Source organism: Heterodontus francisci, chromosome 10, assembly GCF_036365525.1.
Source record: "Heterodontus francisci isolate sHetFra1 chromosome 10, sHetFra1.hap1, whole genome shotgun sequence".
Taxonomy (NCBI): domain Eukaryota; kingdom Metazoa; phylum Chordata; class Chondrichthyes; order Heterodontiformes; family Heterodontidae; genus Heterodontus; species Heterodontus francisci.
The window spans coordinates 89,688,304-89,713,393 of record NC_090380.1 but is presented as its reverse complement, the minus strand read 5'-3'; the positions used below and the strand labels follow the sequence as shown (position 1 = coordinate 89,713,393).

At 40.7% G+C, this 25,090-nt stretch overlaps 1 protein-coding gene across 2 annotated transcripts in view; it reads right to left on the bottom strand.

Moving 5' to 3' along the window:
* Positions 1 to 25,090, bottom strand: part of tbc1d23 (TBC1 domain family, member 23) — an 81,987-nt gene that overhangs the window by 15,876 nt on the left and 41,021 nt on the right. For both annotated transcript variants that reach the window (XM_068041017.1, XM_068041018.1), the window contains exons 8-12: positions 17,163 to 17,266; positions 9,336 to 9,458; positions 7,968 to 8,060; positions 6,868 to 7,038; positions 6,478 to 6,520 (exon numbers count right to left, since the gene is read on the bottom strand). In XM_068041017.1, the coding sequence (XP_067897118.1) occupies positions 6,478 to 6,520; positions 6,868 to 7,038; positions 7,968 to 8,060; positions 9,336 to 9,458; positions 17,163 to 17,266 (534 nt within the window). The remainder of the gene's footprint in view (positions 1 to 6,477; positions 6,521 to 6,867; positions 7,039 to 7,967; positions 8,061 to 9,335; positions 9,459 to 17,162; positions 17,267 to 25,090) is intronic.

Here is a 25,090-nt window from a genome sequence, read left to right as displayed (position 1 = left end):
CAAAAAAGCACAGCGTTATACCACTTGGAAAGGAAGAAAACGTTTTCAAGAATTGCTCACCTTGGTTATACACAAAATGAGATTTCACTTTCACAGATTTAAAGGGAAAGTGTATTCTACTGAACTGTTACATCATCTCAAAATGATAAAGGTTTTTCTCTTTTATAGCTTATTGTTTCTGTTTTTCACTTTATGACTGCAGAAATTAACGAGAAAAGTTATGAACCCCCTGATCAATTTCATGAATTACACAAGATTTCATGTTTTAAAATTTTTATTGTAACTAAAGTAAAAATCCCCAATTAACGAAATAGTACTTTGTAAGTAGCTGATACCCCAAATTACAAATAAAGGTATTTTCTTCACTTATTCAAACAGTTGAAAACCTCACACCACACTTTTACATTATACAGTCCTTTCTGATGACAAAATCCTTTGCAGCTAAAAGTCCCAAACTCCTCCCAGTTGTAATGGGTTGGATCTCCCAAACATTTCAAAAATCAATATTCTCTTCGCTCACTTCTCCAAGGACTTTCAACCTAGACATCCGTGAATAATCTGATTTGCAGTGATCCTGTGGGATGTTCACTCCTCCGCAAGCTTCGACTCTCAAGACAGGTTCAAGTTTTCACAACCTTTCACTGTATGTCTTCAGAGAGCAGGCATTTTCTCTCTCTCTCTCTCCAGCTTCCACTGCTTGGTACCTTCTCTTACAGGTTACCTTGAGGCCGCACCCTGATGCGTTCTCATTTTACAGCCTATCTTGAGGCCACAACCTTTGATTCCTTTTCTTACAGCCAATTTTTCTCTGGAAAGTCTATTAAATTTATCTGGACTTAGACGTCAATAGTTTATTGTTCTGCTCCAAAATGTAGCGACATAAGTTTGCCTTTTTAATAAATTTTTCAGTGGAGTCACTACTGTACTGAAGTTAAGTACGAACCTCTGGTAGAACCCACACATCCCTAGGAATCATAATACATCACTTTTTGTCTTGGGGACTGAAAGATCTTTATCACTTGAACTTTAGCTTCCCTAGGCAACACTTAACCTTTACCTAGTACATCAACCCCATGAACAGCCAGAGGCATTCGACCTGGCTTATCTACACAAATGACTTTAAACTCTTTTAGCAGTTCAGTTATAGCCCTTCTAAGTTGTTCAGAAAGATGGTGTAGAACTGTATCCAGATTCTCTAACACTTCTGTGTTTGCCAGTTTCACCGCAGGGGGTTCAATCTGAGAGTTCTCAGTCCTTCCTCCAGTTCATCAAACGTAACACTACCCCTAACCTCCTCTTCTGTCATTTGACATACATTTACTGGCTGACAAGGTTCACGGTCATAGTAACTTTTCAATATATTCATGTGACACAGCCTTTGATTTTTTCATTTGTCTGGGGTACTAACCAAATAGTTCACCTCACTAAGTTTCCTTTTAATGATATAAGGTCCATTGAACCTAGCTTTCAATGGTTCACCAGGCAAAGGCAACAAAACTAACACCTTGTCTCCAAGCTGCAAACTTATGTGCCTTAGCTGTTCTATCCGCTTGGGTTTTCATCAAATGCTGAGAAATCTTGAGATGTTTTCTGGCCCCCACACAAGCTTTTGAGAATCTCTCCTGTGCCAAAAATCTCTCCTTAATGTACTTAAGATGATCCCTAACCTCATGCCCATAAACCAATTCAAATGGACTGAAACCAGTGGACTCATTCAGTATATCCCATTGTTCTTTAGGTGTTAGTGCTGTAGAATCTGTTTTTTAAGAAGACAGTCTTTGATCTGTGTTCTCTGTTGTCCTGGTAATCTTTCACAGAGTAGCGGTGAGGTCAGCTGACCTCCTGGGCCCCATCTTGAACTTTTAAAAATCACAATTTTTAAGACATCATCATGTTACAAGGTCCAGTGTTCATAACAACTTGCAAAATGCCACACAGAGGCAGTGTGGATGCCGAACATAGTTAAATATCTCAACACTTGAACAAAAGCAAAACACTGCGGATGCCGGAAATACTCAGCAGGTCAGGCAGCATCTGTTTTTGTTTTTGTTTTAGAGATACAGCACTGAAACAGGCCCTTCGGCCCACCGAGTCTGTGCCGATCATCAACCACCCATTTATACTAATCCTACACTAATCCCATATTCCTACCACATCCCCACCTGTCCCTATATTTCCCTACCACCTACCTATACTAATGGCAATTTATAATGGCCAATTTACCTACCAACCTGCAAGGATTTTGGCTTGTGGGAGGAAACCGGAGCACCCGGAGAAAACCCACGCAGACACAGGGAGAACTTGCAAACTCCACACAGGCAGTACCCAGAATTGAACCCGGGTCGCTGGAGCTGTGAGGCTGCGGTGCTAACCACTGCGCCACTGTGGAGTGGGAAACAGAGTTAACATTTCAAGTTGATAACCTTTCATCAGAACTGGGAAAAGTTAGAGATGTAATAGGTTTTAAACAACAAGAAGACTGGGAAGGGGGTGCAGGGATGGAAGGAGCAAACAAAGGGAAGGTCTGTGATAAGGTGGAAGACAGGAGATTGGATGATGGTGCAATGCAGAAAGGGATGGTAATGGGAAAAGTAAAGCAACAAAAGATGGGGCTAGAGGAGGTGTAAAATGGGAAAAGTACAATCATTACCAACAGCTGCAGTCGAAAATAAAAGGGGCAGAGGTTATTGCTCTGAAATTGTTGAACTCAAAGACTGTCAAGTACCTGATCGAAAGATGTAGTGCTGTTCTTCGAGCTTATCTTGAACTTCATTGGAACAGTGTAGGAGGCAGAGGGCAGAGTGGTAGTTGGGTGGAGAATTAAAACAACAAGTAACCAGAAGCTGGAGTCACACTTTTGCAGGCTGAACAGCAGTATTCCACAAAGCAGTTACCCAATCTGTATTTTGTCTCCCCAGTGTAGAGAAGACTGCATCGTGAGCAGCAAATACATTATCCTAAATTGGAAGTAGTACAAGTAAATCACTGCTTCACCTGGAAGTTGTGCTTGGACCGTGGATGTTGGGAAGGTGTTGCATCTTCTGGGCTTGCATGGGAAGGGAGCATTGAGAGAGATTGAAGACTGGACCCGGGTATTGTGAAGTGTCCCCCTGTCTAGTCTGTTTCCACCTACATTTGAGACTCTTCCTATGCCCTCTGCCACGTAAAGTTCCCAGTTTCCTGGTCCTAACTATTGCCTTTTACCATGGACCTCCAATCTCTCTACATTTCTATCCCCTATCATGATGGTCTGAGGGCTCTCCATTTCTTCTTTGAACAACGCCCCAACCTGTTCCCATCCACCACCAGCCATCTTCACCTGGCTGAACTTGTTCTAACTTTGAAGAACTTCCCCTTTGACTCCATTCACTTCCTCCAAATAAATGATGCTGCAATGGGAAACCATATGGATCCAAGCTATGCTCATCTTTTCATGGGATATGTTTCAGTCCTACTTAAGTCCCATCCCTTACCTCTTTTTTTTTGGTACATTGAGGATTTGATCAGTGCCATTTCCTTCTCTCACCCAGAAATTTTTTAAAATCAATTTTCCTTCCAATTCCCACCCTTCCCTCACTTTCACATGACTCATTTCCAACTCTCCCCTTCCCTGACTTCTCTATCGCCATTTCTGGGTATAGGGGATTGGCCAATATCCACTGCTGACCCAAGCTACTTTTACTACACTTCCTCCCACCCCACTTCCATTTTCCCAGTTTCTCTGTCTGATCTGACAATGCCACCTTCCATACCAGCACTCCTACTAGGTCTTCCTTTTCCCTCAACCAAAGGATTTCCCTCTACTATCATTGACAGGGCCCTCGATCATGCCTATCCCATTTCCCACACTTCTACAGCCACTTCCTTCTTTCCCTCCTTCCCAGGATCACCTTCAGGTTCTTCTTGCCCTTACCTTCCACCCCATCAGCCTCCATATTCAACAGATCATCCTCCACAATTTCCACCACCTCCGGAGTGATGCCACAACCAAACACACCTTCCCTTCCTCTTTCTGCATTCTGAAGAGACCACTCCATCCGCGACACCTTGGTCCACACTTCAATCACCCCCAACAACCCCTCCTCTTCTCATGCAACTTCCTGTGCAAGTGCAGGAAATGCAACACCTGCCCTTTTACCTCCTCCCTTCCCAAGGCACCAAACACACTTTCCAGGTGAAACAGCGAATTACTTGTACTTCTTTCAATTTAGTATACTGTATTGACTGCTCACAATGCAGTCTCCTCTACACTGGGAAGACCAAAAGCAGATTAAGTGGCCACTTTGCGAAGCACCTCACTTCAGTTGGCAAGCGTGGCCCCGGGCTTTCTGTCAACTGTCATTTTAATTCTCTACCCCATTCCCATTTTGCACTCTCTGTCCTCGGCCTCCTGCATTGTTCCAATGCAGTTCAACATAAGCTTGAAGAATAACATCTCATTTTTCGATTAAGCACTTGACAACCTTCCAGACTCAACACTGAGTTCAACAAGTTGAGATCATCATAACTGCCTCCATTTATTCGGGGAACAGCTGTGAGCAATGATTGTGCTTTTTCCATTTATACTTCCTCTAGATCCATCTTGTGTTTCTTTACTTGTCCTATTACCATCCTCTTCTGCCTTGCACAATCATCCCTTTTCTTATTTAATCTCCCCTGCCTTCCACCCCATCATGGACCCTCCCTTTTGTTCTTCTCACCCCTCATGCCTTTTCCCTGCCTCTGTACTTGCTTAAAAGCTGTTACATCTCTTAACTTTTTCCTGTCTGATGAAAGGGCATTAATTTGAAATGTTAACTTTGTTTTTCTCTCCACATTTGCTACCTCACCTGCTGAGTACTTCAAGCATTTTCTGTTTTTAATGCAGATTTGTTCCTGAGTTGCCTTAAATAAACAGTTTTAAAACATAAAACACTACCATAGTACAAAAGAAACATTGGCTAATAAGTATCTAGCTATCTTCTATCTGTAGCATTTTACTTACCTGGCAATTCAGAATATGTCTGCCCATTAAAGAATTGTAATTTTTTTTTAAACTAAAGTTTAGCAGTTGGATTCCTTTCTCTACTAAAGTTGATTGATTACAACTGTTCGAATTTTTTGATACGCTATAATGTGGAATATTGGAGGAAATTAATTCAACAAATTAGAAAATCCTTCACACAATAAATTCTGAACAAACCAAAATACTTGTTGACTTTGAACAATCAATATTATCTTTAGTGACTCAGGATCCAGCACTAATTTGACTTCAGTAATACAACATAATGTAGTAACTACAGAAGCAGTAGAAAAAACAGAATTACTCTTCTGTCAAATAATGACAAATTCAAGATCAATATTGGCCATCAAATTTGTCTATGCTTGAATATTTTTATATATATTAATTAAGTGCAAGGATAATCTAAATGAGGGTAAACCATAGCAGTAAACGTGAATAACATAACTGCAGGGCAGATAGTGTGAAGAGATTCAGAAGGTGCAGTCATCAATTCCTATCCACTATCAACACTATCACCTGAAAGACGCCTTACTTTCATCAATAATTTAATGTTGTACAATAAAATGTTGGTCACCCAGAACCACTACCCTTAATGTCCTTAATAGTCATTCAATGGCCTTTCACAATAGGTATTTTAAATAAAGTCAAATATAGTCCCTCTTACTCACACTACAAAATCCTTTACTGAAAACTCTGAAGGAAGGCTCTGCTGTCAGAAAACAGCATGCTAATTGACAAGAAATAAAATTAAATTGGGTAGAAGGACAAAAATGCCAATCCACTACATTTCTGGAAAATAAAGAGCATGAATAAATAATGTAATTAAAACAGAATACAAACAACACCTGCACAATATAAAATAAAAACTAATGAAGTGGCTGCTGAGGGAGTGAAAATATGCAGATATTGAACTTATACAACAATTGTATCAAATTTACGAGAATTTTATAGAAAGGAAATAGTGACTATAATCTCAGATTACAAAACGCTCAGAAATTGATTACATCTTTATTACCCAATAGTATATTCTTTTCATTGCTAGTTTCCAATAGTTAGCCCTTTGAGCATTTTTGCAACTTCCAATTGTGCACATACTTTGCATAACACCATTAATGACAATACTGAACCTCACCTATTGACTGTTAAAGGATAAACACAAATATGAAATTAGAATGAAAATTTTCCATCAATTAACTAAAAATAGAAATGTTTGCATAAAGAAGCAGCAAAGTACTTTAAGGTTTAAAAGGCAGTACAATATATATGCTTGTTAAACTAATGCAAAAAAGGTAATATTTCATCATTTACAACAGAAATAAATTATGAAGCAGGTTTGGGAATATGCCCTTATTAAGCAAAGGAGAATTTGAGATCAACACCTCCAAAAGTTTGGTGTCATATTAAATAGATTTTCTCAACAGAAATAACTTTTGTTGAATGAAAAGAACCTACATTCAAAGATTTTGAGAACTTACCCATAAAGCCTCCTCTGGCAATGCTGACATATTCTTTGTTTTTCTAGAATATTAGAAACATAAAAGAAAACTTAAATGCTACGCTTTAATATGGAGCATAAATGCAGAATAGTAAGAATATAATCAAACGAGAAGGTTCATTATGGAATTATATCAGGTCAAATGAACCACATGGGGAGAAAAATCAACCAAACCAAGTTTATCGAGCTTAGAATACAGCAACTGGAGCAACTCGATCAACAGCTGTACAAATTTGGGGCTTTTTAAAGGATGGATGGAAATGAACATATGAAGTCTATTTAAGAGTCCACCTAAGCACAAGAATAATGCAGATAACACCAACATGCTCAGAACTGGTGCTAAAATAGGCATGGTTGAGTTTTAGCTCACCTGAAGAAAGTGAGCCAGCACCATGTTCATATACATGTCCTCTTCTTCACGGCCACTTCCCATGAAGCACAGATGTTCACCACTTGCTACTGACCCTGACTCAATGGACTGTTTCTGTGCCTCCAAAAGGGATTTAACTGAAAGTGCAAACTCTGCAGGGTTTTGCAGCATCTGCAGAAAATGGAAAGAATCCTATTAATTGTAAAAAGGTTTACAAGATATGTGTTAACTCTTTGTGGATGATAGTTACATTTTACACCAAGATAAAAATTAGCACATCACATTTATTCAAAGCACATTCCAACTGAAGTGCTTTGTGGTTGTTTTAACTTTAAATTCCCCTTAAGAACTTAAAGAAAACAACTTCTGGCCAAATGTTTAAAAACCTGAGAAAATGGCTGCTCACTAGTTTTCCAGTGATAATTTCCTGGTCTTAACTTATCTAGATATTTATACAGTTCTATTTTGATGAAGAACTATATATAAGCACTAACTACTTCAAATCCATATACTTATCTTTTTCTCCATTGAGTGATAGCCAGTCTGTAAACTTGTTTCAGGCTTGCTATTTATATCCTCTAGCTCCATTATCATCCCTCTCAGCATTTTAAAACCTATGTTATTAAGACTTCTGTTATAAAATTAAGTTCAGCTCTATGACTGTCTCCAAAGCTTGAACCCCAAGACCAAAAAAACAACGTCCTTTTGAGGCTGTTTCATCAACAGTGCACAATATCCCAAATGTGAGCTCACCGGTGATTTATACAAGGATAGATTAACTTTTGATTAAATGTTCACTCCCAAGATTGAACTGTTGGAAATTGTTTCTGTTAAATGTGAAATTTTCAGAGAATAGGCAACAATTGCACACAAATGTTCCTCCTCTTTAATTTGAAACTATCCTAGTCCATCAGCACCAGAGTATCAGAGCCCAGCGTGAAATTTGAACCTGCAAAGCAGATAAGTATCTCATTGTCCAGGAAGTCCCTGCAAGGTTGCCAAAAATGCAACGCAATCATTCTATGAGTTGAAAAACTTTAGCACATCTATGCATAGCATTCATTCTCCTCCAGTAACTTTCAGTATACGTTTTTATTTACCAGGTCTGAATCCAAATGAAATGCTGTAGAAAGATGCCCAGCATTGTACTGTTCTGCAGGTCGACAATCTACTACAAAGAATCGAACTCCATCCTTTAAAGTGAAAAAAAGGTAAAGAATCTAAGTGGAGATATAACAAAATAAGGCGCATGCATCATAGTGTAAAAGATTACTCAACTATATTGTTCCAAAATAATTAACTATGCCGGCAATGAATCATGCTGTTTATATTTCTACATAGTCCCACTAAGTCTTCATAGAACTTGCACCTCATTACAATCTTATCAAACTACAACACTGTTTAGAGACTCCAAAGAAAATATCCAATCTAAATGAGGTCTATAAACTGAATACTGTTGTAAATTGTTAGGTATCAAAGAACACCACCTTGTACTTTCTACCTCTATTTAGCTAAATGCCAAGCCTTCTAAATAAAAATTACATTTTTAATGTGACTAGAATCAGCTGCAAGGATTTTTCTTTTGGTTGTAAAGAATGCATTTTTCTTTGAAATAAAGGAGGTTGTATACATTTTCAATTTGTTCCATTCTATGATGACAACATACAAAAAGGGTTTAGAGAGACCAAAAGTTATTTTGCATAAACCACAAATTGTATTTGAGAACTTCGTTGGATTACTAGAGAACAAAAATTCAGATTCTGAGAGACTTGAGGATTGCACTAAACTATATAGGAACAGATAATTGAAGATTAAACTGTGTTTCCTTAAATAAATAAATTGTAATCAAACTGCAATGATTTGAAAGCATCATCTGAAGATTAGTACGACCAAACTATAATCAGCAAGCACTGCTTCCCTTTTTTTAAATAAGATTGTAGTTGCTAGAAATGGTTCAGATGTTGCCAATTACAGCTCCTTTTGTCCCATTACCACCCCGCTTTGCCTTGCGCCATCATCCCTTTAATCATTTAATCATTCCTGCCTTCTATCCTCTCAGACCTTCCTTTCTGTTCTTTCCTTTCCTCCTTCCACCCTTTTCCTGCCTATGTACTTGCTTAAAATCTGGTGCACTTCTAACACTTCCCAGTTTTGACAAAGGGTTTTCAACCTGAAAGGCTAATTCTGTTTTGCTCCCTCCACAAATACTGCCTGACCTGCTGGGTATTTCCAGCATTTGCTCGTTTTATTTTAGATTTCCAGCATCCGTAGTATTTTGGTTTTGTATTAGCAGACACACTCAACCTGCTAAGACACACTGTTCATACAAAAAGAATCTGGATACTTCAGTCTTAATGAGTCATTAATGTAAACAACAAATATTCACAGACATAATACAAATTGTATAGCTTTCAGTCTACTGAATAGCTTTGTTTAAATAGGTTGGCTTGTTTATTTGTATATCTTACCCCTTGCTGTTGATTTGCCTGGAGTATTTCTGATACTGAAACAGGCAAGCATAAAGCTTGGCTCAGGTCCATCTCATCATCCTTCAAGCCGAGCAAGTTACTTCCAAATAGGTTTTGGTTATCCTGCCAAGAATGTTATTTAGTCGTGAACAATTATTGTGAACAATTATATGGCAATAGTTTTATAATATCTGCAATTGCTCTGGAAGCAATGGCCTGGATTTTGTGGTTGTAATGACAGAGAAACTGTCAGCATTACTCGGTGAAACTGACAGCAATATCAGGCATCCGCACATGCACAGTTAAGCACAGAAATCCAGCTGCTGTCAGTGATTCCCTGTTCCTCCACAGAGTGCACTGTTGAAGTCATCTCAGATGGAAATCAACTGAAGTGATGTGAATTTCCACTTTTACATTCTTGCTGTAAAAACCCTTGAAAAAATTATACCTTGTTGAATGAGGTGTAAATGGGTTTTTAACAGCGTACTACGTCATAGTATTAAGTCAACCTTTCTGGCCCTGAAAAACTAATTTTATATTAGAGAAGTGTCAAATTTCTCCATTCCATGATAAAAATTCCATAGATTTTTAAAACAATTTTTTGTTTAAAAAATTTGTTTATAATATTTCAGCCCATGTGTATGTCCCAATTTTCATTTTACTTCCTGTGAGATCATAAAAAGTGAATAAAACCGGCTTGTTACTTCCTGGTTTGCTATCTGTGAGAATACTTCAACATCATTGGCTGCTTAGCTTGCTTGATGACATCACTGTTACAGGTCATCAGGGATCCCCTATAGCTTGTGCCAGAATGAAATTAACATCTGGAAAGGTGAAATCGATGCCACAGAGCTCGCTAGATCTTTGTGGGCAGCTTTATTAGAGGGCAGCAGCAGGTTCTGTTGCTTCACCACTGACTGCAAAATCCAGGCCAATATGAACCACCTAATGCACAAGGAGACCGCAGACTTAAAAGTGTTTGAATCCATGCAGTTTACAAAACATCAGATGCAAAGAACACTTCAACTGCACTTCAGAAATTAATCTATTAGATAAAAACCACTGCAACTTCTCAAATCTTGATACATGCTAGCTAGAGTAGAATCATAGAATGGTTACAGCACAGAAGGAAGCCATTCAGCCCATCGAGCCTGTATGGCTCTCTGCAAGGGCAATTTAGCTAATCCCAGTCCCCTACTGAATCATAATCTCATTACATCTTAGATTCCTCTGTTAGATACCTTACTGTTTCAGATATGTTTTGACAATGAGTACACAGTGTTTTGTTTGGTGAACTCTTGTGCTTAAGGTGACAGATGTTAGTGTAGTAAAATGCAGTACCTTTCCATCTTTCGTATTCTGGGTCAGCATCAAGCATCTCAAGATCAGATTCAGAATAAAGCGCCCTTTACTGTGCCCCAACTAACACCACTCTCAGTTTTGGCTCTCTTGCCTTTGAGTTACCGAGCCGTGGGTTCAAACTCCACTCCAGGGTGTTCACTACTTAATCTAGGCTGATTGTTTAATGTCTCATCAGATACTGCACTGAACTAAGATCTCTCCTCTCAGGTGGGCATAAAAGGTCCCATGGCACTATTTGAACAGAAAGTGGGGGGTTGGGGAGCAGTGGGCAGGTGGTTTCCTCAGTTTCTGACCAACATTTATCCCTCAACAAACTTGAAAAACAGATTATCTAGTTGTTTCTGTCTCCTGACCCAGCAAGGTTGTTTGTAGGACCTTGCTGTGAGCAAATTGACTGTCATGTAGGCCTCCATTACAACAGTGAATACATTTCAAATGTAATCCAATGGCTGGAAGGTTCTCTGGAACACCCTGAGGTGCTACATAAATGCACATTTGTTCTTTTGTTCTCAGAATAGTGCCTCTAATTCTTCAGTGTGGCTTTTCCACTTGTCATATCTTTCATCCTTATGGCCTCTGAGTCAAATTGTCAATGTAGTGTAAAATTAGGGCAATTCTGTTACATGGATGCATGACCAGGATTTGACTTCAGATTGTGCAAACTTATTTCACATTGAATTCAAGCCAACAGTGAAGGAAAATTTTCATCCCTATGATCTGAGCTGTATTCAAACCCAGATGTGAAAGATGAAAGGATAGCTTGCTGACGCATTGCACCAGCCAGTCATTCAAAGTTGTTTTTAACTGTACTGTTAGAGTGTATATATTATTTTGACCCTTGATATTTTTTAATGTCAAAACATGTCCCCCTTTTCTTCTTCCCAATGTTTCATCCCAGTCTTTCCTAACGTTCCAATCAACAATATTTCAATCATTAGAATATTGCTTTAGTCTTAATAGCAGTCACTGCTCCTCTGCAATTGGCAAACCAAAGAAGGGTAAATACAAATTATGCCAGTATTACTTGCCAAGCACTAAAAACAATAAACACATGGACATCATGGTAACACACACAAGGAGCTCCATCTCGGTGTCCATTGTGTGAATTACTATTCTTCGCTGTGTTTTGAGGTACCAAGACAAACAAAAGCAGAGTTACCTCAGGCCTTGCTCATGCATTCTTAAGCAGTTAGTCACAATGAAGAATGCTCATTGTAGACTAACTGCCTACTAGATTGGTATGTACCAAAGGGAGACTACTAAGCAGAACGGGAACCTGGGAATTTTAAAACAGCTTACTCCCTTTTACAGGTAAGACCAGAAAGAAAAAACAGCAACGTTCTGCAATAATACAACAGCAGGATTTTGGTTCACATATTACTTAGCATGTAGCAAATTCTTGACACCAACTATGTTGCACTGCAAAGACTGCACAGAAGCTTAACAACTTCCCAAAGTCATCCTATACCATGAACCATGTCCAAACTTAATCCAGCATTTGAATTCCTCATTTTATTTAGTTATCCCTCAAAACCTAATGTACTCATTCTGCAATATCCATTTTTCCAAACTAAACAGAATTTCAGAAATACTGACCTCTCAAATTTTCATTTTTTATACATTATAGCAGTTTTTCAGGGAAATCGACATTAATGTAGTCTGGTATGGAACCAAAACGAAATTCCCAAAGCACTTTACAAGATCATTGTATGTCATGCTCACCTGCAATAAACCTCTGTAGCTGGGAAGGGGAGGTACCCCATTATTGATATCGAGGAATGATTTTTGGATAGCTCTCGGCTTTGTGACAGCTGGAGTCAAAAGCGGACGTGCTCAAGAGCAGGAGTCAGCAAATCAATTCATATAATGCTACCTGATGTTGGCAACAAGACCACTATTGTCAATCTCTGTTTGAATATTTTTGGAAAATAAAATGCTGGCAGCCCTGACTCATGCACCAATTCAAGAATCTCGATAATGGGATTTGTTCATTTTTAAAAATTGACCCTGTAATCAGTTGCAGTTATACAACTTTAAAAAATTCCAAAACAAATTATCCTACCAATACACTAAAAATTAGAGCTCATTTCAATTAAGTGCCAAGATGTAATGAAGCCAATCACCTGGTGGAAACGAGAGGTGTCTGGTATTTGAAACTAGATTCTCCACTTTGTTTCCCATCCAAGATGCAGATGCTTGACAAAGTGGCAGAGATTAAGCACTTCCCCTTAAGGGAGGAAGCCAAGTAGTATCACTGAAGGACAACCACTTGCAGACTGCCTTCTCAGCTGGAGATGCAGTATATGAGACATGCTTGAGAAAATATAAAAGTCAGTTCATTTCTGAATCTGAAATATAATTAATGAAAAAACAACTAAAATAAAACCAGGATGACAGATACAAAAGTATTAAAGACTAACTATACGTTTCAACCAAAACAGAATATTAAGATGCACAAGGCCAGCTGAACCCATAAATACGTCAATATTAGGGGGAAAAAATTAAAAACCCTGAAAGAAATTACTTTTGTTAAATGCATCATTTTTAGGAATAAAACACAATGGCCGGGATATTGTGAGGGCCCGAGACGGGCTGGGGGTGGGGTGGGGGGGATGGTGGGGGCGGTGGATGCGGCAGGCTCATTGCTTCCCCATTGCCCAGCGATCTTACGGGGGCGGGACAGGCTAACATCAGCCTTCCCGCCCAGAGGCCAATTGAGGCCCTTAAATGGCTTATTAACAGCCAATTAAGGGCTTCTTCCCACCGCCGCTGGGATCTTAGCAGCGGTGGGGTGGGGAGGGGGCCTCTGCTGCTCAGGGAGGACGCCTCATGAAAAAAGGCGCCCTCCCTGCAGGCTTTGTGGGGGGGGGTGTCCCTCCGTCGTGGGCAATTTATGGCCCACAGAGGACGTCCACCAGCAACAACTTTACCCCCCATGAGCCCCCTTCCCCGGGACTGCAAGACCACCCCGCCAACCCACCCTCACTGGGGCCTGGCAACCTCGCCTCACTTACCCCTGTTCCGGGGTTCCAGCGCTGGGTCTGGGTCCAAGGCCTCTGCAGTACCCACCGCTTCCAGTGGCACTGCCTCTCACTGGCCAGCAGATCTTGGGAGGTGTGACTTTAAAGGGATGGGGATCCCACCTCCTGATCCTTCGATTTAAAAAGACCGGAGGATCGCTCTGAGAGGGCACGAATGGCCCGGCACCGGGAGACCTGCCTCCAACACAAAATCCAGCCCAATCTAACAGTTCAGATTTCTTCCCCCAACGCTTCTGTCTCCTTTTACAGCTCAGTGGCAAATTTCATAAACAGACCCAAATCCTTCTGAACCAAAACCAGTGGCCTTCTATGGGCCATGTATGGATCAGCATGTCCATTGTTAACAATCAACTGCTATTCATGGTACACTGCTCACTGAAGAATCCATGTGATGCACACCAAGTTCACCTGTACTTTCACAGAAACACAGAAAACAGGAGCAGGAATAGGCCATTTGGCCCATCGGGCCTGCTCCACCACTCAAAAAAGATTATGGCTGATCATCTAATTCAGTACCCTGTTCCCGCTTTTTCCCCATATCCCTTGAGTTCTTCAGAGCCTAGATGAGGACAATTGCATTTTTGCTTGGTAAATAAAAAATTAGTCTTTGGCCGTGTGATCTCAGCACACACGCGTAGGGAAGGCGGGCAGCAGGTCTGATGTGAAATAACGTTCTCAGCAGTCACTCTGCTGCACTAAATGACATATCTAATAAACTGACTTTCCAAAGGTAAAGGTAACACTGTCAGGCCAACGCATGCAGATCAAAGCTACTTGAGATTAAACTACTGGTTAACAGAAGTCAATATTTCATGAAATATTTCAAAGCACAATTCTAAAAATAACTAGCAGTCCAAAATAAGTTAACACATATGTTTTACAAGGGGTTTCTTAACGTGATAAACAATAGTACTTTGAGAGGAAAGCGTCAGGTTTGTCTCTCGGCAGATCTTCAAGTTAAGATGTAAATGCATGGCACAAACATTAGTTTACCAATAGCATTTTGATGTGTCAGCCAGAACAAAAGCTGAGCAGCCCAAGCTGTGGCTTTTGTCAGGGACCTATTTCATGTTTTAGCCGTTTCTTTTCAAGCAAACAAACTACTTAAAGATCTTAGAACCAAAGAACAATTACAGCACAGAAGGAGGTCATTCAGCCCATCGTGTCTGTGCTGGCCAAAAGAAAACGAGCCGCCCAATCTAATCCCACCTTCCAGCACCTGGTCCATAGCCTTGACGGTTACAGCACTTCAGGTGCATGTCCAGGTACCTTTTAATAGAATTGAAGGTTTCTCTCTCTACCACCTTTCCTGGCAATGAATTCCAGACACCCACCACCCTCTGGGCGAAAAAGTTTCTCATGTCCCCTCTAATCCTTCTATCAATCACCTTAAATCTGTGCCCCCTGGTAATTGACCTCTCCACTAGGGGAAACAGGTCCTTCCTGTCTACTCTATCTAGGCCCCTCATAATTTTGTACACCTCAATTAAGTCACCCCTCAGCCTCCTCTGTTCTAAGGAAAACAACACAAGCCTATCCAATCTTCCCTCATAGCTGCAACTTTCAAGCCCTGGCAACATTCTTGTAAATCTCCTCTGTACTCTCTCCACAGCAATTATGCCCTTCCCGTAATGTGGTGACCAGAACCGTACGCAATATTCCAACTGTGGCCTAACCAGCGTTTTATACAGTTCCAGCATTACATGCCTGCTTTTGTATTCTATTCATCAACCAATAAAGGAAAGCATTCCATATGCTTTTTTCACCACTCTATCTACCTGTCCTGCCACCTTCAGGGACCTGTGGATATGCACTTCAATGTCTCTCAGTTCTTCTACCCCTCTCAATATCCTCCCGTTTATTGTGTATTCCCTCACTTTATTTGCCCTCCCCAAATGCATGACCTCACAATTATCTGAATTGAATTCCATTTGCCACTTTTCCGCCCACTTAACCAAACCATTGATATCTTTATGGAGTCTATAGCTATCCTCTTCACTATCAACTACATGGCCAATTTTTGTGTCATCAGCAAATTTCCCAATCATGCCTCCCACATTTAAGTCCAAATCATTAATATATACCATAAACAGCAAGGGACCCAACACTGAGCCCTGTAGAACGCCACTGGAAACAGCTTTCCATTCACAAAAACATCCCTCGACAACTACCCTTTGTTTCCTGTCCCTGAGCCAATTCTGGATCCAACCTACCACATTCCCCTGTATCCCATGGGTTTTCATTTTACTGACTAGTCTGCCATATGAAACCTTGTCAAGTGCCTTACTAAAATCCATGTAGACCACATCCACTGCACTCGCCTCATCAATCCTTCTTGTTACTTCCTCAGAAAACTCAATTAAGTTAGTAAGACATGACCTTCTCTTAACAAATCCATGCTGACTATCCCTGATCAGTCCGTACCTTTCTAAGTGGCAATTTATCCTGTCCCTCAGCATAGATTCTAACAATTTACTCACCACTGAGGTCAGACTGACTGGACTATAATTATTTGGCCTATCCCTCGCACCCTTTTTAAACAATGGTACAATGTTCGCAGAACTCCAATTGTCTGGTACCTCTCCTGTATTTAGTGAGGATTTGAAGATGATCCTCAGCGCATCTGCTATTTCCTCCCTGGCTTCTTTTAACAACCTGGGATGCAATCCATCCGGCCCTGGTGATTTATCCACTTTCAAGGATGTCAGACCCTCTAGTACTTCCTCTCTCATTATGCTCATCATATCTAATATTTCACACTCCTCCTCTTTAACTGCAATGTGTACATCAATCCTCTCCTTTGTGAAAACTGACAAAAAACTTGTTAAAAACCCTGCCCACATCTTCTGCATCCAGGCATAAGTTCCCTTGTACATCTCTGATAAACTACAAGGGTAGGGCCTGTGAGCCGAGATGTTTGTGTCTAGATATTGGTCCTTTCCCACACTCAATTCCTCTGGACAAATGACAGCACAATATGAATTCCTCTGACAGCTTAGTATTCAAAATAAATAGAATTGCCTGCTCCACTGTCTGTCAATCTGCCTATATCAGCATGTCAAATAAACTGGCCTAGCCACTGAAGCATGGTTTTAAACAAGGATATTCACCACTTTCTCAGATATACTGTTTGCAATTTTTTTTTGGAAGAAAGATATCTTCCATTTTTAACTCTAGCTATCTTAAATGAAATAAAGACAAAAATTCTTGTCTTGCCACATATTTTTTTAAAATAGAAAATGGTGTGTTTCTGTCGGATGGTATTTGATGTTAGTTTAAATATATGCTGCTAAAAAATTAAAAAAGCAAATAATACATTTTAAAAAAGGATTTTGCCTAATCTGAATCTTTTTGTATGTTTAGTTGTTATGTACGGATCAAAAATAAAAGGCTAATGTTATTTGTTTTTCAGAAATAAAAGTACCTTTCTAAAAGAAGCAGGTGTTCTGGCATAATAATACAATGCCAATGAATAGAGATCCTCGACATCTTCTGTCTCCAGGTTGCATGGAACACTTTCAAGTGATCCTGAAATACAAACATATGTTGCACTGGGCTCTCACACATTCTGACAAATAGTGCGTTTTAGTAAAATAAGTCAGTTAGTTTATCCCTTTAGTAAGCTCCTTACTTGAAATCAGGAATTGGATCAGGCAGTGATGTAGACCCAACATCATTTAAACAGGAGCCAAGCAAGCAATGTTTTTTTTGTATTTGTTTGCGATGATTTCAAATACAATTCAAGAAATATACTGTACAATCGCAAATAGCTACATATTTATGACTTGCACATGGCATGCAATGAGTCTATCATATTTATACAACTGCATTGTTGATACTTGTATCTAATTGGTTTTACGTTTATAAAAGAAATAACTGAACAGGTGGGGAACACAACTAAAAATGGATACAAAAATAACCAATCTATAAAAAAGTCAGAAAATAGCTATCAATAAAGAAAGGACAATTTGTTTTTTTCTTGTATAGATCAAGCTAAAGCATGAACTGAAAGTAACTGACAGGAAAAGGGTGCAATTAACTATATTCAAGGCTTGTTTATTAATGAAATTATAGTTATATGTACAGTTTTTTTAATCTACTAGGTGAAAGGAATCTATCTGCAATGGGTAAGGAAATGCTTTTATTTATGCAAACCAATTAAAAAGCTTCATAATCTCTGTGTATTTCTCAAACCTTTGAAAAGCCGTGTGTATGCCTACTCCAATCCCCATCATTCCTTTCACCCACATAACAGCATAATCTCTGCCTCACCATGAGCAACTTGGTATATCTCCATGATACACAATTATCTGCTGATTCTTTCTGACTTCAGAAGATGGCCCTTTTCTCTAGGGCTGAACATGGGCATTTACAGGCTGTTTATATATACTGTGCCAATAATTTGAATTCACCTTCATTTAACTTCATATTACTCCTTGAAACAAAAAGGAAAACCACCCATTTAGCTGAAAATGAAAATATAGCATTCACCTCTGCGTCAGATTTGCCTATCCCACAGCTCCCCACAAAGAACCAAGTAAGGAATTTATGGTGGAATGGGCAGAATGCACAAAGTTATCTAGGATATCATGCCAGCAATGACACTATATCATTCCTTCGCGGGGTGGGTGGCAAGAGAGAACAGCTGTAACTCACAAAGAACCATCATAAAACAACACCAAGTGTAGAACAGACTATTACATTCATGATGAATTCATGAACTTGTGTAATTTTCAAGCATTTCTATAACAAGTAATTCATTCTTTCTTGGATTACTCAGAGAAGGGGAAACAAATCATCACAGAATTTCATATTAGACACCTTCCAAACAATTTACTATTTGGAATAGCTTAAGTTGACATGTACTGCTGTTAATTATTCCATTAAAAAATAAAAAAACACCGACTAGTGAATGAAAACAATAGTATCGAGTGTGTAAACTGGCAGAGCACACTTTTGCAGAACATTATGCTTTGTTCATATTAGCATGATAAATTGGGCACATTCCTGTTGTGTTTTATCAGGCTTATTAGTTCAGATTAAACCATCAAATAAAATCACTTAATCTGTGTAGCCTGCGGAAACACAACTCAGTATTTTCCTTCTATATCTCTGTCCATGTGACAAAAGCAGCAAATGGCTTACATTTCTTTTTCAGGACAAGGAACCAGAATAAACCACCAGCTAAACAAAATGATCATGTTTCAACCCTTGTTCTCATGTACTGTTTGAAGTTTACAGATCACTAAATCATTATTAAGTGAAGCATGCAATAACTGAATATCAACCTCAGTACAAGATCAACAAAACAGTATCTCAAGATCACAACTCAAGTGAATGTACAATGGAAACAAAAGACCAATTGACTACCTCACAAATTATATTAAACTGTACCATAAGTAATACTATTTGAAAAAATGTTGCTATTGAATAACTAACTATATGTATATTCACAATTTTTATAGTGCTGTCTCTGAATTGCACTGCATTATTAAACATTATGAAAGTGCTTCTGTTTTTAGTTAAAAATATTTTTGAGGAATTCATAGTCAAACTGAAGAAATGTTGGACCAGTTTTTTTCCCCAAGAGGGTCATCAAGAGGACACTGAAAGAACTTATTTGGAAACAATGTTTACTGGTTGTCACATGAATCAAGTTAAAAGTAGAACAAAAACCTTGGTAACTGGGGGAAGATGTGTGCAAAGAAATGACAGGTCAGAAGGTGGACTTTCTGTTTCTGTCTGTACTTTTGAATTGTTTGAAGCTGGGAATGAACTGTTTAAACGGGGTTGGAGTTTTAAAAAAAACTGAAGGACAGAACTCCCAGCTCAGCCCAGCCTGTTTTATTTCTTTAAAAAGCCTCCAGGAGGAGAAAATTCCCAAGGAAGGAGAGAAGACCACAACCCAGCTCAGCTTTCCAGCATCCCTCTAAAAGACCGAGAAGTCCACAGTGTCAACTCAGCTCGTCTCCTGTCTTTGAAGAAAAGCCTGCTACATTAATTCTCAACGCAGCCTGAAAAGAACTGTTCTAAAAGCTCCCAGTGATCCATCTACGTGTACACGGAGGCTAGACTGTATGCCAGTTTGGGAACACAACATATCTCACTTGCTGTTTTCTTCAAGAATGAGCAAGTATTCAGCCCAAGTATATTTTTGTCTGTAACAGAGCTCTGAACACAAATCCCTTTTATTTTTTCCCGTTAACCGATGTGAGTGAGAGAGAGAGAGAGAGAGAGAGAGAGAGAGAGAGAGAGAGAGAGAGAGAGAGAGAGAGAGAGAGAGAGAGAGTGAGTGTGTGTGTGTGTGTGTGTGTGTGTGAGTGTGGGGTTAAGGTAAAAAGAGAACTTTAAAATTTCAGTCTGTGTGTTTATGCTTTACTTCATTACTGGTTAAGACTTGTTTTATAATAAACTGGTAATTTTGTTGTTCATTAAAGAACCTTGGTTAAAGTGATTCAAAGTATCTGCTTTGACTTTGAAAAACTGGCCGGCAAAAAATCTGGCTTGTTCAGTCGACAGACTGCTCCAGCACGTGAAGGAAGTCAATTTAAACCCCGTGTAGTTTCTCTCTCAAAATTCTAAAAAGTGCCACGCCAAATTAAGTCCTTAAAAAAAAAAAATGGCTTTTTTTCTTTCACAACAAACTCTTGATATCTGCTGTGTCCATCGCTGGGAAAAAAAAAAGTTTAATACTACAACTGCCGATCTGAACCCCTATTTCTGGAAGGACCCTTTTTCTCATCAGACCTTGGAAGACTGCAAGTGAACTTTGACTGTGTTGTATTAGAAGACCATTTGTCGGGAGCATAATCTGCAAAGACTTTTTTTTTCGGATAGCTAATTTAAAACAGAGTATATTATGTGAATGCGGGAGGTAGATTTTTTTTAAAATAAGTTATAAGTTCTTTAGATATTGGTTTATCTTAATAGTGTTTGAGATTTTAGGTTTTTTTCAGATATCAACAAATTAACTATTTATTAAAGATACCTGGTTTTAGTTCACTTCATTCGGGGGTTACTAGATTGTTTCAATTCGTCTGCTGCTTTCTTCGATTTGGAAAGCTTAAAGAAATATGATGCGACCTGTGGAGCGACAGGACAGAACTGACAGTGTGTTGCTCCCACCACGATCAGAATCACATATTTTGATTGGGGGCTTTGTCCTGAGCAGTTCTAACAATAGTTTCTTTTGTTACTTCAATCAAAATCAAAAAACTCTGTTCCACTTATTCATTTTTAATACCTCAATTAGATCATTCCTCAGCTGGCTAAATTTACAGGACTACAGATCAAAATTACGCAACTTGTCCTCATTATTTAAATCTTTAAGCCCTGGTATCAATTTGGTGAAACTGTGTTGTACCCCTTTCTTATCACTTCCTTACATATATTCCCGCCCCTTTGAGCTAAAGGCCAACTTTCCTTTAAGCCTTTTTGATTACTTTTTGTACCTATGCACTAGCTTTTGGAGATTTTTGTACATGGACAACTAAATACCTTTGCTCCTCCACTGCTCCTCATCTCTTATAATTAAGAAAATAGCATGATTTGTTTTTCTCACATCCAAAGAGGATGATGTCACACTTCCCCACATCAAACTCCATCTCCTAATGATATCCATGAGGTGCCAGAAGAGCCCAGATTGTGAGGTAACAGGAATGCTCAGCTTTGAGCAAGCAAGTTCTTGGCCGTGGCATTCCAAATGGACTGCAGTTTTGGAGGGTTGAAGTAGGGGAGTTTGACTACAAGAGGCAATAAGTTGAGGCGCGAGGTAATAAAGGTATGCATTTTTATCTTGGTTTCAATGCAGGAGACTGGTAACATCACAAAAAAGTACAAGTCTTTATGGCAAAGTGCATAAGGAAAGAAAACTTTTTTTTTTGTTCTTGGGATGTGAGCATTGCTGGCAAGGCCAGCATTTATTGCTCATCCCTAACTGCCCTTGAGAAGGTGGTAGTGAGTCGCCTTCTTGAACCGCTGCAGTTCATGTGCTGTAGGTACACCCACAGTGCTGTTAGGGAGGGAGCTCCAGGATTTTGACCCAGCAACAGTGAAGGAATGGCGATGTAGTTCCAAGTCAAAATGGTTTGTGACTTGGAGGCGAACTTGCAGAAAGTGGTGTTCCCATGCGTCTGCTGCTCGTCCTTCCAGGTGCTACAGGTTGTGGGTTTGGAAGGTGCTGTTGAAGGAGCCTTGGCAACTTGCTGTAGTGCCTCTTGTAGATGGTACACACTGCTGCCACTGTGCTTCAGTGGTGGTGGAGGAAGTGAATGTTTAAGGTGGTGGATGGGGTGCTGGTCAAGTGGGCATCTTTGTCTTGGATGGTGTCGAGCTTCTTGAATGTTGTTGGAGCTGCACTTATCTGGGAAAGCGCAGACTATTCCATCACACTCCTGACTTGAGACTGGTCGATGGCGGACAAGCTTTGAGGAGTCAGGAGGTGAGCTACTCGCCACAGAATTCCTAGCCTCTGACTGCTCTTGTAGTCACAGTATTTACATGGCTGGTTCAGTTAAGTTTCTGGTCAGGATGTTGATGGTGGGAGATTCAGCGATAGTCATGTCGCTGCATGTCAAGAGGAGATGGCTACATTCTGGAGACGATCATTGTCTGGCACTTGAATGTGGTTGATTCTTAAATGCTCTCTGAAATGGCCTAACAAGCAACTCAGTTGTATCAAACCTCTACAAAGTCTAAGAAAAGGAATGAAACCGGATGCACCACCCAGCATCGACCTAGACACTGGATCCGGTAACAGCAAACCCAGCCCCGCCGACTCTGCAATGTCCTCCTTAACAACATCTGGGGGCCTGTGCTAACATTGGGAGAGCTGTCCCACAGACTAATCAAGCAACAGCCTTACACAGTCATACTCACGGAATAATACCTTACAATGTCCCTGACACCACCATCACCATCCCTGGGGATGTCCTGTCCCACCAGCAGGACAGACCCACCAGAGGTGGTGGCATAGCGGTTATACAGTCGAGAGGGAGGTGCCCTGGTAGTCCTCAACCTTGACTCCGGACCTCGAAGTCTCATGGCATCAGGTCAAATGTGGGCAAGGAAACCTTCTGATTACCACCTACCACAACCCCTTGGCTGACGAATTGGCGCTTCTCCATGTTGAACACTAACTGCAAGAAGCACGGAGGGTAGCAAGGGCAAAGAATGTACTCTGGGTGGGGGACTTCAATGTCCATCACCAAGAGTGGCTTGGTAGCACCACTACTGACCGAGCTGGCTGAGCCCTGAAAAACACAGCTGCTAGACTGGGTCTGCAGCAGGTGGTGAGGGAACCAACAAGAGGGAAAAACCTACTTGACCTCGTCCTCACCAATCTACCTGTTGCATATGCATCTGTCCATGACAGTATTGTTAGGAGTGACCACCGCACAGTCCTTGTGGAGATGAAGTCCCGCCTTCACACTGAGGATACCCACCATCGTGTTGTGTGGCACTACCATCATGCTAAATGGGATAGATTGCGAACAGATCTAGCGACTCAAAACTGGGCATCCATGAGGTGCTGTGAGCCATCAGCAGCAGCACAATTGTATTCAACCACAATCTGTAACCTCAGGGCCCAGCATATCCCCCACTCTACCATTACCATCAAGCCGGAGGACCAACCCTGGTTTAGTGTCGAATGCAGAAGGGAATGCCAGGAGCAGCAGCAGGCATACCTAAAAATGAGATGTCAGCCTGGTGAAGCTATGCAGGACTACTTGTATGCCAAATGGTGGAAACAGCATGCGATAGACAGAGCTAAGCAATCCCACAACAAATGGATCAGATCTAAGCTCTGCAGGCCTGCCACATCCAGTCGTGGTGGACAATTAAACAACTAATAGAAGGAGGAGGCTCCACAAATATCCCCATCCTCAGTGATGGGAGAGCTCAGCACATTAGTGCAAAAAACAAGGCTGAAGCATTTGCTGAAGCATCTTCAGCCAGAAGTCCAGAGTGGATGATCCATCTCGGCCTCCTCCTGAGGTCCCCAGCATCACAGATGCCAGTCTTCAGCCAATCCGATTCACTCCACGTGAATCAAGAAATGGCTGAAGGCACTGGATATTGTAAAGGCTAAGGGCCCTGATAACATTTCGGCAATAGTACTGAAGACTTGTGCTCCAGAACTAGCTGCACCCCTAGCCAAGCTGTTCCAGTACAGCTACAACACTGGCATCTACCTGGCAATGTGAAAAATTACCCAAGTATGTCCTGTACACAAAAAGCAGGACAGATCCAACTCAATCCAATTACCGCCCCATCAGCCTACTCTCAATCATTAGTAAAGTGATGGAAAGTGTCGTTGACAGTGCCATCAAGCAGCACTTGCTCAGCAATAACCTGTTCACTGACACTCAGTTTGGGTTCTGCCAGGGCCACTCAGCTCCTGACCTCATTACAGCCTTGGTCCAAACATGGACAAACAAGCTGAACTCAAGAGGTGAGGTGAGAGTGGCCTTGACATCAAGGCAGCTTTTGGCAGAGTATGTCATCAAAGAGCTCTAGCAAAACTGGAGTCAATGGGAATCAGGGGGAAAACTCTCCGGTGGTTGGAGTCATACCTAGCACAAAGGAAGATGGTTGTGGTTGTTGTAGGTCAATCACCTCAGCTCTGCAGATGGTTGAGCCTAGGACACTACCCTGAGGAACTCCTGCAGCGAACCACTGGAGTTCCTCAGGATAGTGTCCTAGCCCATCCATCTTCAGCTGCTTCAGCAATGACCTTCCTTCAATCATAAGGTCAGAAGTAGGGATGTTTGCTGATGATTGCACAATGTTTAGTACCATTCGCGACTCCTCAGATACTGAAGCAGTCCATGTCGAGATGCAGCAAGTCCTGGACAACATCCAGGCTTGGGCTGATAAGTGGCAAGTAACATTCGTGCTACACAAGTACCAGATATTGACCTTCTCAAACGAGAGAGAATCTAACCATCTCCCCTTGATGTTCAATGGTATTACCATCGCTGACACCCCCACCATCAACATCCTGGGGGTCAGTATTGACCAGAAACTGAACTGGACCAGCCACATAAATACAATGGCTACAGGAGCAGGTCAGAGGATGGGAATTCTGCAGCAAGTAATTCACCTCCTGGCTCCCCAAAGCCTGTCCACCATCTACAATGCACATATCAAGAGTGTGATGGAATACTCTCCACTGGCCTGGATGAGTGCAGCTCCAACAACACTGAAGAATCTTGACATCATCCAGGACGAAGCAGCCTGCTTGATTAGTACCCCATCCACCATCTGCAACATTCACACTTTTTGCCACCGACGCACAGTGACAGCAGTGTGTACCATCTACGAGATGCAATGCAGCAACTCACCAAGGCT